This window comes from Centrocercus urophasianus, unplaced genomic scaffold (genome assembly GCF_019232065.1).
Source record: "Centrocercus urophasianus isolate 14NV4802_14NV808 unplaced genomic scaffold, USGS_Curo_1.0 seq_13, whole genome shotgun sequence".
Taxonomy (NCBI): domain Eukaryota; kingdom Metazoa; phylum Chordata; class Aves; order Galliformes; family Phasianidae; genus Centrocercus; species Centrocercus urophasianus.
In genome coordinates, this window is record NW_024884475.1 from 31,586,528 (window position 1) to 31,601,986 (window position 15,459).

The 15,459-nt window shown below is 39.0% G+C and overlaps 1 protein-coding gene across 2 annotated transcripts in view; it reads right to left on the reverse strand.

Annotated features, from left to right (window-relative positions):
* Nucleotides 1-4,106: 4,106 nt before the first annotated feature.
* BMPR1B (bone morphogenetic protein receptor type 1B) overlaps nt 4,107-15,459 on the reverse strand; it is a 232,785-nt gene continuing 221,432 nt past the window's right edge. For both annotated transcript variants that reach the window (XM_042812107.1, XM_042812106.1), the window contains 6 exons: nt 15,064-15,202; nt 10,780-10,972; nt 10,064-10,361; nt 7,623-7,798; nt 5,831-5,961; nt 4,107-4,461 (listed from right to left, as the gene is read on the reverse strand). In XM_042812107.1, coding sequence (XP_042668041.1) covers nt 4,336-4,461; nt 5,831-5,961; nt 7,623-7,798; nt 10,064-10,361; nt 10,780-10,972; nt 15,064-15,202 — 1,063 coding nt within the window. In that variant the 3' untranslated portion in view covers nt 4,107-4,335. The remainder of the gene's footprint in view (nt 4,462-5,830; nt 5,962-7,622; nt 7,799-10,063; nt 10,362-10,779; nt 10,973-15,063; nt 15,203-15,459) is intronic.

Below are 15,459 nucleotides of genomic sequence, written 5' to 3' on the forward strand. Positions count from 1 at the left end.
GCGCTATAAAGGAAGGGAAGATGATTGCTTACTCATATCAGAAGATGCCAGGTTCGCGGAGGAAAGCTTTACCAATGAAGGATCCACAACCAGAGATCCTTGCCCAACAGCAGTCAGCCCTTAAATGAGGTCTAAGAGAGGTGCAGCCTGGCTCCACCCCTTCCAGTTACACAGGTGAATTGCCTTCACCTGTGCTCCCACAGCTGACTGGATCCTTTCCCCAGGTGCTCCATCAGTAGTTCAGGCTGTGACTCAGCAGTTCCCATACACATGGTTGCAAGGGAAAAGTGTCACTATGAGGCCTCCAGTGGGCAGTGGCTCCTCTTCTCCTCTGGCTTCTCTGTTAAAAATAGGACGCAGGCAACCTCTGCCCACTGTCTCCTGTCTTTTTTGTTTCAACTTATGATTATCTATTCTGTTAGAGTGAGGTTATATATGACATGTATTGGAGTTACGACACAGTGCTGAACCACTGGGCTGGGAAACCAAGCCTGCACACAATTACATTCTGCACCTTCTTTCTATTAAAAAAAGTAGACATAATTAATAAATAAACTGGGGAAGAATGGATGGGAGGAGGGAGGAGATTCACATAAAATTATTCAAATGCCAAGTTTCTATGAATTTTCATAATCAGCCACAAAATGCAAGTGACTGCTCTATTAATGATAACACTTATAATTACTATTTCTCTCTTCACTAGGTTGTGAAAGGAGTTATGCATTTTTTTATTTTTTTTTTAAAGCCAACGAAGCACACACGACATCTTACTGTTAACTTCCTTGCCGTGAAAAAATCTTATATAAACAAATAAATAAAATGTGTCATGGTCAAAACAATCTAGCCAGTGAAACAAAACCCAAAGGTAGTGCTTTTCAAATGCATGAAAAGTAAATAGAAATAAAAGCAATCTATTTCATGGGGAGATGGAAACAATTTTATTTGGGGGAACGTTAAAACATCCATATACAATTTGAACAAATACAACAGAACAGTGTGTTCCCCAGGTTTCTAATTACAGTATTTACAGGTTTAATAAGGCACTGGTTCTCAAAAAAGAACACAAATTAGTTTCTTAGTCTTTACATCACCAACCTTTTCTTTAATAGAAATAATTCTGTGCTAGAGAAAGGATAGCAGTTGCTAGGTGGCATCTCTCTCTTCTTCTTTGTTGTATTTTTTTTCTTTGTCTCCCTATGCCAACTTGTCTATGCCAGTAAGTCACTAAACTAAATTTTCCACATTAGAAAACTGGATTATCAAACCTGACAGCATTAAAACACCAATTAATTTTACTACCAACTTCCAAGCCCAAATCAATGCACGCTGTGAAACTACCAAATCTGGAAATGCCATTAAGAGTCTATAATTGGTAAAATGAATGTACTAATGTGTGTCACCGGGCACCTTAAAACTGTAATAACTTCATCTGAAGTATTGCATAAAGTCAACCTTGCAGCCAGCAACTCAAATGTCACTGTGCTAAAAGAAATAACTTGCAAGCTTGCCTTAAGCCATTTTCAGGTCTTAGGAAATACACCTTTACAGTGTCATTGATTATAGTGGGTAGGAGATTTGAGGGGGAAAGTGCAGCCTTTTGTGTCTAAGAAGAAAATGGGCAGTTACTCACATAAATGCAGACCTCTGCTTTCTCAGGTGTGTGTCTCCTCATCTATATATACACACATATATATATATATATATTTTCCTAAATAGCACCGTTGCAGTGATTTGTCAGTTATGCATTTTCATAAATAAATATTATGTTTTATTTAGTGCTTTACCATCCATAATATTTTACTCTCAACCCACATACTGAAGTTATTCCAGACACCCAGCTGTGTGTGTGTATATATATATATATATATAAAGCCCTAAACATTAACTTGAACACTTAACATAGACACTTCATGTAACCTATCAACCAGTATTTCAGATTTCTCCTGGACTGAAAAAAATAACAAGGCTCGTTCAGAGAACAAGCACACTTTCACAGCACACTGACAGCACATATCTTGGAGAGCCATTGTGTCCAGTAAACCATTGGCAGGAGGCACCAGCCAGCAAAACCCCCTCCAAAACACTTTCAGAAAAATAAATCATCTTTAAAGTTAAAAAAAAAAAAAAAAAAAAAGTTGTATTTGAGGAAAATACGACAGAGCAGGAGAGAGGCTTCCTGCTGAGTGACTGCTTACCCAGGACCTGCAAGGACTGAACTTGCACGTGCCATGTGTGGGACCAACCAAGTCCACCACCTACTGTTATGAATATCAGAACAACGTCCCTGTTTCCATGAGTTTTACCCCCTCACCAGCCATAGCGGGACCAACCCTGGCCATTAGCATTTCCCATTCTCTTTGTCAGATCAAAGAAATCCAAGCCCTTTTGAGATCGGGTTTGTTTCATAAGGGAAAGGGCGCAAAGGCAAAAGGTAAAATTAATTAATGAAAATTAATGGAAACCCTATGAGTCAAGTCTCTAAGACAAAAAGGTACTATTTTTGTCCACAAATCTTCAAATAAAAGCACTCAAAGAGAGCAGCAAACTCAGGCCTCATTGATGCAAGTATTCTATTTGTTAAAGACAGTGGAAACCAGCATTCCCCCTCTGGGGCAGGATTTGGCTTACTGTTAATTTGCGGAGATTTTCTTTTTGTGTTGCTTGGTATTTTTGGATACAGGCAGGGAAACTGCAAAGCAAAAACAAAACAAAAAAAACCCCACCACTCTAATTAATGAAAATCCCCTGATTAAACTTTAACACCCATAATCATGCAAGTCTCGCTGTTTCTCTTGAATCTTACACATTTTTCTCCATTAGCTTGAAAGAATTAAATGGTAGTTTTTCAAACTAGAAATACCTTCGGGGATCCTTGAAGCTAAACCCCAATTATACTTACCTACCTACTACAAATAAATCAGTTTTGTCCAAAAAGGCAAAAAAAAAAAAAAAAAAAAAAAAAGCATTGCATAAATGCTAAGGATAAATCCAACATGGCAATTATTTTAGTTCTGAAATAGTTTTAGCATAATCAAAGCAGTATTTGTAAGGATCTTTTCCAAAATTAAACTGAACACTACCATGTGAAACAGGACACAGGAGGGCAAAAAATAATAATAATAATAATAATTAAGTGTACAGTGGTAGCTCCCATACAGCTCAGCTTTGATAATCTGGTGAAGAACAGAGACCTTTCCACAGAAAAATACTTCATAGGGAAAATTTAGTTGTCCTGTTGCCTCTCATTCCCTCTTCAGTTTTTACATGGCTGTAATTGCTGCAGCTGTAGGATGGAGGAAAAGAGAGAGATAACTGTGTTGCCTGAGGCTCTTCTCTTCCAAAAACTCTTACCAGTGAGATGCTACGCAGTCTCAGCTTGGTGGTGGAAACTCTCATAGTGTGCAGGCTACAAGGTTGCTGAAAAGCCATCAAAAACAGTCATAATTTTATGTCAAAATGCTCATCAACGTCTGGTGCCCTAAAAATATGGTCTTAAATGTACACCTGTTGCAGCATTCCAACTGGTGCCTGGTGATGCTAGGAGTGAAGAGGGGCTTTGGGATGAACGCTAAGAACCAACCCCTCACTGAGATGACAGCTGACATGAAGTGTTGCAGCAACATGCTGGAGCTGTGTCCTAACAGCTTCGGGTGATCCTAAATGAGATGCAACCTCCCTAGGGGCAGGCACTCACAAGAATTCTGCCTCCACATTTATGACAGTAGGGACATAACCAGGCTCTGTCTGCAGCAGGACAATCCCCAACGTGCACAGGGCTGTGGGACAATGCCAGGGAAGTGGCTTTCAGCATGATTTCCACTGCAGCTTCTCCGAGATGCTCAGACCCTCTCTTTTTCTAAATGCTGGAGTGCAAGAGTTTCATTATAAATGAGAAAGTCGCTTTGCTTCCATCATCAGCACAGTTTCATCCTTTTTTTGTTTTAATGCAACAATATACATCCTTTTAACTTCTAACCAAAGGTTTTATTTTCATAAAATTTAAAGCAGTATCTTTTAAAACAATCAAAATAATAATAAAATAATAATAATAATAAAATAATAAGTGGCTTTCATGGAAAGCAACATGCATAATCTTAAACCAGTTACTAAAACTGTATATCCCTGTGTAAACAAGGGCAGATAAGCCTCTCCCAGCCTTGCATGCCAAAATTCAGCTGATTTTGCTAAGAATTATCTCCTCAAAGCTGTCAAACAAACAGTTGCTCTTAAATTCGACTGCAATCAGGGTACTTATCAGCATCTCTCCATGACTTCTGCCTGCAAGAGAAAGTCTGTTTCCAAGGGTCTTCATGAGAAGGAGCTGTTTTTGCTTCATCAGAGCTTAATGTCCTGAGACTCTGACATTTTGGCAAGTGTTTTCTTGACTCGTAGGGCTGTGAGTCGGGACGCAGGGTTATGGGCCCAGCATTCCATCATGAGCTTCCCCATTTGCCGCAGGCACTGTGAGGGGAAACGGAAGGGAAATCAGTGGAAGATGAGACTGCAGCTGGTGGCCAACAAAAGGGAAGTGAGTCTTTTCTAAGGAAACCAACATAGATGCTGGCTTTCAAAAGGAACACTCAGCCTTGCTCTGCACCTGGCACCTCCTTTCAAGCACACTAAAGCCTACTTAGAGATAGACACAAAACATGTTGCCTCTGGTGTGACCATCCTGCCTGAAGGCTCAGCAGCTGCCATGAGGCTGTGTTCCTGGGCACACCTTCCCGCAGGCTGTGGCACAAGTCACCTGGAAAGGCTGTTTTATTTTCCCTCACATTCCCAAATTATTCATAATCTGTGTAACCTAAAACGTTCATTTGCCTTCCAAAAATTCATCTAAAGGGTGCTGTTCCCAAATGGCAGCTGTCTTCTGTGACTGTAGAAGACTTTATAGCACGAAGCTGTACCAGTTAATGTGATTAATGACCCCTCCATAGAATCACTTTTTGCAGTCAGCAAGTTTGGTACATCAACGGTTTGTCTCTGACTCTACCAGCGCCATGTTGCTTCATTACAGACTCTCAGCGGGGACTGTTCAGGTTCTCCTGCACTCCCCTTACATCAAGATTTGACTCTGGAAAGAACTCTGAGTCCTACACCTCTTTCGAAAGGCTGTATCAGTAGACCTCCTTACTACAATGCAAAGAAGTGCTGCTCCTGTAAGACATAAAGGCTGCTCTTCTGTGCAGTCTGGATGTAGTGCTAGCAATGCATATTAATACCTTAAGTATGAAATATAATATCACACACTAATGCTAACGTTAAATGATGCTAAAATCAGGTTTTCAGGATTGTACATCTGTGATCACAGAAAAGCTGTATGCTGACTTGATTTTGACTAGACAGAAGAAATCTGATTTTTTTCTTTTTTTTTTTTTTTTTAAGGTAAAAACCTTAGGAATCACATTCCTTGTACCAGTACCCACTGAAGTTGCAGCCAGTACACCATGTACACCATCAGTGCACTCAGCACTAAGAAATAATTTAGCTTCCAAAATGTTTGGTTAGCCACTGAATTGTTATTAATGCTGGGAAAAGAAAGCAAAATGAGCAGATGAATACAGAGAGACTAGAAAGGTTCAGCCTGCTGTCAATACATGATCTGGAAGACAGGCAGCAGCCTTTGGGGCTTTCTACACCTGCAGCTTCAGTGGGCATCTCTGAGAACATCACTTTCCTTCCTAAGCCTGGTTGCACCAGCAGTGAAGTTCCTCCTTACTCAAAATGACACAGAACTAGGTCAATGTCATTTACTCATTCTGATTAAAAATATTAGGAATTTGAGCCCATGCCCTGCTAAGCAACAAAGCTGTGTTTTAAAGGATGGTACCTCATCGCTGCTCCATCTGTTGGGGAATGAAGGACGCAGTCTTTTGATGCACACAATCTCCCGCATGTCCTCATAGGAGGGGTCACTGGGCACAAGGTCGTGATATGGGAGCTGGTATTCTTCCACTATTCCTGAAAGAAAACAGCAGCTGCACATCACTGAAGAAGACATTTCCCACTAGGCTCTTGTTGTTGACCACACAGTGCTGCTCTCTGCCATGCACCAAGTTTTGTCCACTTTGTCTTACTATTATTCCACTTTGGCCTTTCCTGCTTCATGAATGCACTGCAATAAAAGAAGAGCTAGCTCATGGTTTCACTGCAGGGCAAACTTATTTTATTAACCCTTGCCATTCTTACCTGGTGTAGGGCAGTGGGACATGCATATCCAGCACTCCATATCTATTACTCATCCACTGCTTCCTCTAATTTCAGCCATTCCTTCTTCTGAAATGGATTTTCTCAGAGTTAAAGCAAAGATAGCATAAGCACAATTTGCTGAGAAAATCCCCCTAGTGGTTAACAATTAAATGCACTTCTAAAAAGGACTTCACCGAGAAAGTTCATGTTACAGTCAAGCTCCAACATAATCATTAGCTACTTGCCAAGTGAGACAGTTTCCATCATTGTTGTCCAGTCTAGCAAGCTCCAATAAGTCATGCTAAAAAAGAATAATTTCTTAGCAATGGGCTCCTATCAGAGCAATTATGCATATAATGAACTCTGAATTAGGTTTACCTCATATCAGTGGATCTGGCACGTATTAAATACCTGCTTTTTCAGGAAATGGCAAAGCATTCTTTCTGCACAGCAGCGATGACAATATCATTACAGACTGTATGCAAAATCACTGCAATATACTCTACCAGTGTGCAAATACAGGGATCACGTTGCTCACCAGTGAAATTCAGCTCCTCTCAGGTGAGCCCACAGCAAGCATTCAGCACAACACTGTGAGGCTTTAAAAATCAATAAAGTCTGGCGAAGGTAACACAGGCCCAAGAGATGTGCTCTGCTCTTTATTCGCCACCAATCTGGTGTGTAACTGCTGCCAAGTCATTTCTCTGCATTTAAATCTCCTCAGTGGCAAAATAGAGGTAATAACAGCCATCATTTCTGTACTACACTGAACAATACGTGCAGAAAACACACATGGCCTATGCAGACAAGAAGGGTTCTTCACCCTAAAGCTGCAGCTGGCTGCTTTGCTTCATCACTCTCCTCATGCTTGAATGCCCAATACCAGAAGGAAATGAGGCACATGACTGGTACAACAAATGATGTAATAAGTGCCACTTCCTCCTGTTTTTTTTCTACTTGCCTTGTAAATAGATTATTTACTTTAAATAGCAGTGCTGCATCCTCCCAAACTGTTTATATTTCTTCTTATATTTAACTCCAAGAAAAAGAAAAATTCACTATGTTCTTGCTGCTAAAATAGCTGAATGCCTCCAGTCCAGAAAAAATGTGTTGTCTTTAGAAAAAGCACCAAGATTAGTCTCAAACTCCTTCCACAGTGCAAGCATCTGCTGCCTTCAAACAAGCCACTAAAATACAGTATAAATCTTTGCTCTCGCAGTAGCATTGACAGATGCTTTAAAGTAAGTTTCAAGTAGAAAAGAGAAATTAAGAGAATTACATGCAAGGTTTATATCCATGTATTTATTACATTAAAAATAATAAAGAGGGAAAAGGTTGTACTGGAACATTAGGGCTTACAATCAAATCATAGTATTCACTGACACAATTAAAAGCAAATTCCCAACTATCAAATAGGTATGACTGTCATTTACCTCCTGACACACATCTCCTGGCTATCTCCCAAAGGATGAGTCCAAAGCTGTACATATCAGCCATGATATACGACTGAAAGTGATTTCTGTTCAAGCTTTCATCCAGCACCTCAGGAGGCATATAGCGTTTTGTTCCCACGCGGGTGTTTGGAGGGATGTCTACCTCATTTGTATCACTAAAATAAAGAGAAGTAAAAAAAAAGGCATCAAATATGCTATAAAAGTAGATTGAAAAGAAAGTAACTGAGAAGGGAGAAGTAGTAAATTCAGACCACATCCACTCTCAAACAAGGTCAAAAGTAGTGCATAATCTTAATGGAACAAATCTTACAAAGAAAGCCTCTTAGTGTGAACACAACTCTTCCTAAAAGGCTGACTTGCCTCAGGCAGTATTAAGCATCCAAATGCAGAACCACAATGGAGATAAGACTCAACAGGGATGCTGTAACATTTGTGAAATTTCATTAGCATTAGACTGAACTCTAATGCTGGTGATAACAATCAAATCTTCATTAAATGCTATTTTCTTAACATACTCCACCACATAATGCTTTAGTCTTAGTAATTATTGGAGGACACTAAATAGCTCCAGCAGTATCATTTAGATATAGAAAATCAGGTCTGCAATGAAGAAGAGTCTATGTTTTGCGCACGCATTATGTTTGATCTCTCTCTGCTCTACACATCACAGAGTACAAACACACAGATGGAAACGTGTAAAAAAATCTAACCAAAGGCGTCGCTTCTCACACACCGACCAGAAGAGACAATGTGTTTCTAACAGGAAGCAAACACTCAGAAAATGTGTGACTGGATTTTTTTTTTTCTCATTATTACTTAAGATTTAACTGTAGCAATTTTAAAGTGTTCAAAAGTTTAGTGTCAGGCATACATTGAGGCTTATTTAGAAAGGTCTGTTTCGATTTCCTCACCTTCCAAATCTGAATCTTTTAAATGTGACAGATACAACAAAATCTCAGAGAATTATCACACAACTGTAATTTTCTTCACCTACAAGTATGAAAATGACACGTAAAAGCCAGACCTCAGATACAACCAGTCACCTACGCAGTCATTAAATCATACATATGGTGGTTGCATTTGTATATCCCTCCAAGAACTAACATAAATCTAGTGACCTGCACTATCTCACCAGATTTTGAATAAAATGAGAAAAGCAAAAAGCTTTACTGAACTCATCATGCTCAATGCGATACATCCCATTCAACCACTTTTTTTCTGGTTCTTGCCTGGGAAATGCTAAGGAAGGATTCTTTATGCAAGCTATGCAAAAACAAGCTATGCAAAGTAAATTCCATTCAGATAATGAGTTACATAACTTGCCTTGGTCTTTCCCAGTTCCCAGTTTAGACCTAAGCAGTATGCTACCCTATATCTGTCAGTTAAAGTATGCCTACAAAGGATGAATTTCTTCCCTGAAACTTTTACAGTGAACAGGGTATTTCCTTACTTACTGTTTTGCAGGCCCCTGCTCCCCAATGTAAAATTGTTCATTTCTCATCTCCTACAGAAATGTCAGCTTCATCAAGAAAGCTGGCATATAAGTTGCTAGTGAGAAGGGCACATTAAACCATCTTCTCTTACATTCTGAATAATTTCAAGATCTGTAGAGATTTTTTTATACATACATACTTAAGGGAGCCCGCAGTTTCAAAGCTGACCTCTGAAATGGAAACCTTCAGTCTATGGCCACATTTCTGTGCTTGGAAAAATCAGAGCATTTGTAACACACATCTCCATTGGGACCAGCACTGAGCTCAGGCTCTTTGTGAGCAGAGCAAGCAGCTGTCAGAGAGAAATGACTTCTTTATGAATCCCTGGAGCAAGCAAGTCCTACTTGTCTGCTCCTTCTAAGTTGTTTAAACACATAACCATTTTTAAAAATCAAATTTAAAAGCCATTTCAAAAATCAAATCTGTACTTTAGCAATTTGATTTGTTGGAAATGAAACACAACACAGCCCAAATGGGGTGCTTTTCAATAAATCCCAATTAGAAACATGTGCAAATGATTAGTATTATTCTCGATATAAGTTATCTATGAATTGTTTAGTTATCAGACAAGCTGATAGCTTCAGTGACAAGTTTGCTGATGTGAATTCAACCTGCCTGTGCAAAGTCCTTTTAACACATGGCAGTTAAAATACGCAGGTTGATAGTGAGCATTCAGCGATGAAAACTGAATGTTTACACAAATGCAATGGATGTGCACAATTACTGGAAAGCAATTGCTTCTACACCTGGGGTATGTGTTTTTGCAACATTCACCCAGACAGCTGCAGCTCACGTACGGGTGAGCACTGCATGGAAGTGATGCACACAAGACACAGGTGCTAGCTCCCACATGCAAACTCATGCATACAACACAACCAGCGTGTGGCTCTTACCCAACTTTCCCTCACCCTGCTTAGCTCTACTCACCTAATAAATTTAACAGCCAAGCCCAAATCTGCTATACAGCAGGTTCCATTCTTTTTCACCAGGATGTTCTTACTTTTTAGATCACGGTGGGCAATAGCTGGTTTGCCTTGGGTACTGAAGATCTCCGTATGTAGGTGGCACAAGCCACTAACAGAGGAGTAAGCCAGTTTTAGCATGCCTTTTGTGTCCAGGGTGGTTGATTTTAGATAATCATAAAGGGAGCCATTCTCATGATAGTCAGTGATCAGATACAGTTGGGTCCAAGAACCTGTGCCTTTAATGTCTGCTGCAATGAATCCTGAAAAAAGCAATAGCAAGTTAATTCTTCTCAAGGCATTTTTGACTGCTCAGGAGTCTGAACTGTCAACCACTTCCATAGTTTTTATTTTAACAACACACTCAATTTCTTTTACGTTACATACATGCAGCTATGCCTCACCTTTAGCTCTTTACACATTTTCAGAAAGCCTAGATACTCAAACACAGGTGGCAGAGCCAGATGTCTGATTTTTCGAGCAATAGCCATGTCCCCATATTATTTTTTACCTGCACAGTAATACTTCAAGCTTTTTTCTTTTCAAAAGTGCAGGGTGACTAACTGCAGAGCACAGCAGGTAACAAAGCACATAAGAAAGGGCATCAGACAATGACAAATATAAAGTAATTAAATTTAAGAAAGCCATCACTATCAAATGATGATCTTTAATTTCACTCACCGAGAATATTTTCATGCCTCATCAGGACAGTTTGGTAGATTTCTGTTTCTCTGAACCAGCTGGCCTCTTCTGTGGTAAAAAACACTTTGACAGCTACCTTTTCGCCACGCCACTTTCCCATCCAGACTTCCCCATAGCGACCTTTTCCAATCTGTTTTACCATCTGAATCTGTTTTGCTATGGTCCTCTGAACCTGTAAAATGCCAAGACTCGCAATGAGAACGTGTTCTGCAGAAATTTTCTGCCTTCATCTCAGTCCTTCGTTTTTTCTCTGAACAGCAGAATACGCAGCAGTTGCAAAACAGATTTCAACAAAATTTTGCCATATGGATGCTCCTTATCTCTCCCCAAGAAACAGCACTAGTGAGGCCATTCCTGTCCCTGAGAAGAAGCCTTCCTATCTCATTTCCAAAGGCTTACCTACTCAACACCTTTGAGACAGACTCAAGATCACTGAAATTACTGTGAACAGCTTCCTATGACCTTCCTTGAAAACCCTATGACTAATAATTTCAAAATATTAATTTGTTATTTGGAGCCTTAACCATTACTTACCCAGTTACAACCCAAGTGCCTGCATTCATTTTACTGGGAACTGATGTAAAGATGAAAGCATTTGTCCAGCTCTAGCAGAAGGTCAATGCATTTATTTAGCAGCTTTGTAGAGGTATACATCACATATTGACAGACTATGCGTAGTAGATGGGCTGATTCTACATTTAATGAACATTTATGATGACAAAAAGTCTTGGACAAATTGAAAATAACATAGAATTGCAGCATGTCTGAAGATGATGTATTTCTGCAAGCTCATAGAAGAAAACTTAAATAGATGTTGCAACACGACCCACTGGTGTTCATGGTTGACTCAGCCTCTCCTTAATGTAACAGGACATTAAGATGTCACCACTACTAACAATTTTTGGTTTTGTAGGATTTTACAAGATTTTGCAATTTCATTTTATTCTAGGGCTTTTCATCTGGCCCACACTATGGGTAAAATCTGGATAAGAGTCATGTTGAGGTCTCTAGGTTTTGCCGCCACCCAGACAATTCCTGAGCAGCTTAATGCAACAAGTCTGAATCTCTATGAAATCATAATCTTAAGAATTTCTGCAACCCTGGCTAACAAAAATGATCAAACTCTGATTTTAAAATCATGCTTCCTTTGCTATCCCTGGAATGACCATTGAAACTGTCAATCTGGTAATGCAGAGCAGGACTGCCACAATCCTTCTGAAGTATGACTGCATGTCATGAGATGAATTTCAAAAGCTAGTAAGTAAGGTCTACAGCCATTTGTTTCGTAAATAAATTACTGTTTTTCATGTTGGAGAATTCAAAGAAGAAAAATTCAAAGAATGACATTTATGCAAAGCTATTTCAAAAGTTCCAGCTTTCTTCTGTTTCAATTTACATACAATCCCATTTTTTCAGCCCTGCAACGTGTAACTAGGGTTCCAAGATGGCTGCAATGCCATTCTTTTTTATTAACATCAGTGATAGCCAAAAACAGATCAGACTGAATTTTTAAAATTGATTCATTCTCCTTTATACTGCTATATAGTGATTGAACAATAGTTACATTACATTGGAATTTTGCTTTAACATTTTGTAATGTCATTTTAGCATTGTTGCTTTCTATTCCGCCCATTTTAAAAATGCATCCTGAACAATAATGCTGTTATACCAAATAACTCAATTTGTGTAAATATATGTAATGGCATCATAAAGTACATGAAATTACAATACTTAATGATGAAAAGTTCCTTATTATATTACATTAAGAAAACGAAAAACACATCTCTGTTATGGGTTTTCAGGCGGCAGAATACTATGTGAGGGCCTTAACTTGGTTTGCTTTTGCTAGAACTAGTCAGATGATTTACAGTGAACAATTTATATTATTTTAAGGAATTTAGCCCTTTCTTGAATCTGATTATAATTTTTAGAACAAAGCAGTTAATCAAAAATGCTAGATGAACTAATTCTGTAAGTACGCTGAATGATGTATCCATGCTAATTGTTTAGTGATTTTCTTTACTTATTTCTAGATTTTGTTTTGCTACTTGAGCTGTGTGACCAACCAGGTCCCCCATGTCCCATTGTTTCCTTTCTTTGACTGCAATCAATCCAACTGCCAACTATTTCTAACACCTGCATTCTGCTTTTCTGATCTTCAGTTAAATGTCTCCATCTAATGCAAACTAAAATTCAGACAAGCAAATTTTTTGTAATTTCAACATTTTGAACAGAGGGCTTATTCCTAAGGCTGGGGTGCAGTCTATTGAAAAGCAAAATTCATTGGAAGAGAAATTAGAAAAAAAACATACACGAAAAGGCAGAGAAGGAACTCTGATTTCTCTCTCATTTATGTATTCAGCATTTTACCTCCTTCCCTGATTTTGAACATGGGTACACTGAGGCATTAGCTTTGCATAAACATCTTGTGTTGGGCAGTGGGGTTCTGCTTGCTCATGCAGACTTGATTGTACCTGAGCTTATTGGCTCAAAGCTTTTTAGTTACAATTTGCCATATTTTTTTTTTTTTGTTTAAAACTTGATTGGCAGCATTTGACCTGCAGCAAACTTTTCTGTCAAACAGCCCACAAAAAGAACGTTTGCTGAATGTCAAAATCTAGATAAAATCTTGGTTAATGCTTATTCTTGGTGTAATACCTGTACTCATTGGGATAAATTTTCTGCATAGGAGGAAGACAATACTATTTATCATAAACTTACATTTTGAAATAAATGTGTGGGTTATGTTCCTGAAATAATAGCTTTGGAAGTTTCATTCCTTGAATAAAAAATAAAGCAGTTGAAAACAAATTCTTCCGCAATATAGTCTACAGCATTATTGCTAGGTGCTTCCTATATGTTTCTTTCAGGCATGGGCCCAGAGGTACTAAGCTGTGTACTTCCAGTGAGCATGTAGTGGTTGTAGCTGTCTGAGAAGCACAACAAACATTTATTATTATGGGCAAGTTTCACTGTAGCTCTCATTTTTCTTCTCTTCCAAAGAAAATGACTATTTAAAGGAAAAGTCAAAGAAAAATGCATGTTTTCATAGGCAAAGAGAGAGCTAGAGACAGCAGTAAGACCACAGATCCCACCTTCAACCAGCTGAGGCTCACCGAGATGGAAGAAAGTATAAAGCACAAACTTTTGTCATGTTGTCATGTTTTTTTTCCAGCTTTCTTGTCACGGCCATCAACCTCGATATTTAATACTAGACCAGGCTGTTCAGGGTCCCCTACAACCTGGCTTTGAACACCTCCAGAGACAGGGCATCCACAACCAAACTGAGGCCAAACTGACTCCACTTTTAGCCAGCCATTCAATCTGTTGCCTCATTTCAAGGAAATAAAGTTTTCCATTTATTTTTCTCTTTTAGGTTTAGAAAACAAGATGTGAGGGCAAAAAAAACAATAGACAGTACTTGGAAATTGGGCAACATCACCAGTAATAGGACCACTACAAACTAATCAGTTTGGAAGAGTATAGAGACATACAATTTCTGAAAAAAAGAAACTGAAATCTAATTTGTGCCGTTCTTTCAGTGCTAAAAAGCAACAATAGCCCTTGAGAAAACAAACTGCTGAACAGAATTGTTTTCCTACAGAAAGTAAATCCATTGCCTTTTTGGCATGTGAGCTGAGGGGGTTCAGCCATCCTGCAGTCAGTTCAGAAATAATGGTGAAGCTCACTCCATCCCCATGCCTTTAACCTTTGAGATTACCTCAGTACAAGGTAAAATAATTCATTCTTGACTTCTGAATGCAAAGTGAAGTCTGCACATAAAAAGGTTCCACATTCAATGAATTGCAATTTCTTTCACATAAAGCCTACATGTCAGTGTTGGAAAAGCTATTGTGTGTTGCACGTAAAAAGTGAGAAAATAAGACTGCAGGCTAAATGCTGTCATTTGCACTGGGGTAAATCCTGATAAATTTCTGTGGTCTCTATTGGTCTCTATTTACTCTGTGGTATTCTAAGTTAAGAGAGGAATTAAAAAGAAAACAAAACAGAACAAGTAGTATTTTTGGCTGAGCATACATGAGGAGAAAAAAAAATTCTCCTGATTCTAACGCAGTTGTTCGTCAGCTTAAATCCTTGTCAATTCTAGGAGAAAATAAAATATAAAAATAAATGAAAGACAAACCTTAAAGACACAGAGCCTCCTTTCAAACATTAAAAAAAAATACATTTCTTGCGCATCATTTTGTTTTCTCCACTCCTTTTTCCCTGTGAACTGACATTCAGATAGTGCTGCTTCCTTACCAGGAGAGGGAGCCCGGAGCCGCTACCGGAGCTCTGGGACTGCTCAATCAGATCCTTCAGGGACTCTCCAGGGGGAATGTAGGTCTCATCCTGCTCCAGTCCAATGCTGTAGCGGGGCCTGGCCTCTTGCCGCTTATACCTGCCATTTGTACACCAAAGTTAGCTTCTAACATAATGAGCATGGGTACAAAGGGTAAAGAACCTTATCCTCCACACGTATGTCATATATAGACACACGGCTTCCTCAGCTTCTCTGACCAATATTTTCAGTTTCATTTCTAACAAACCGTTTTCAGCATCAAACCTCTATGTAATAAAACTCAAAGACTGTGCAGCGTGCTATGAGCTTGCAAAGCTAAGAGATGCTTTTCTTTCAGAACTTTAAAGCACAGACAA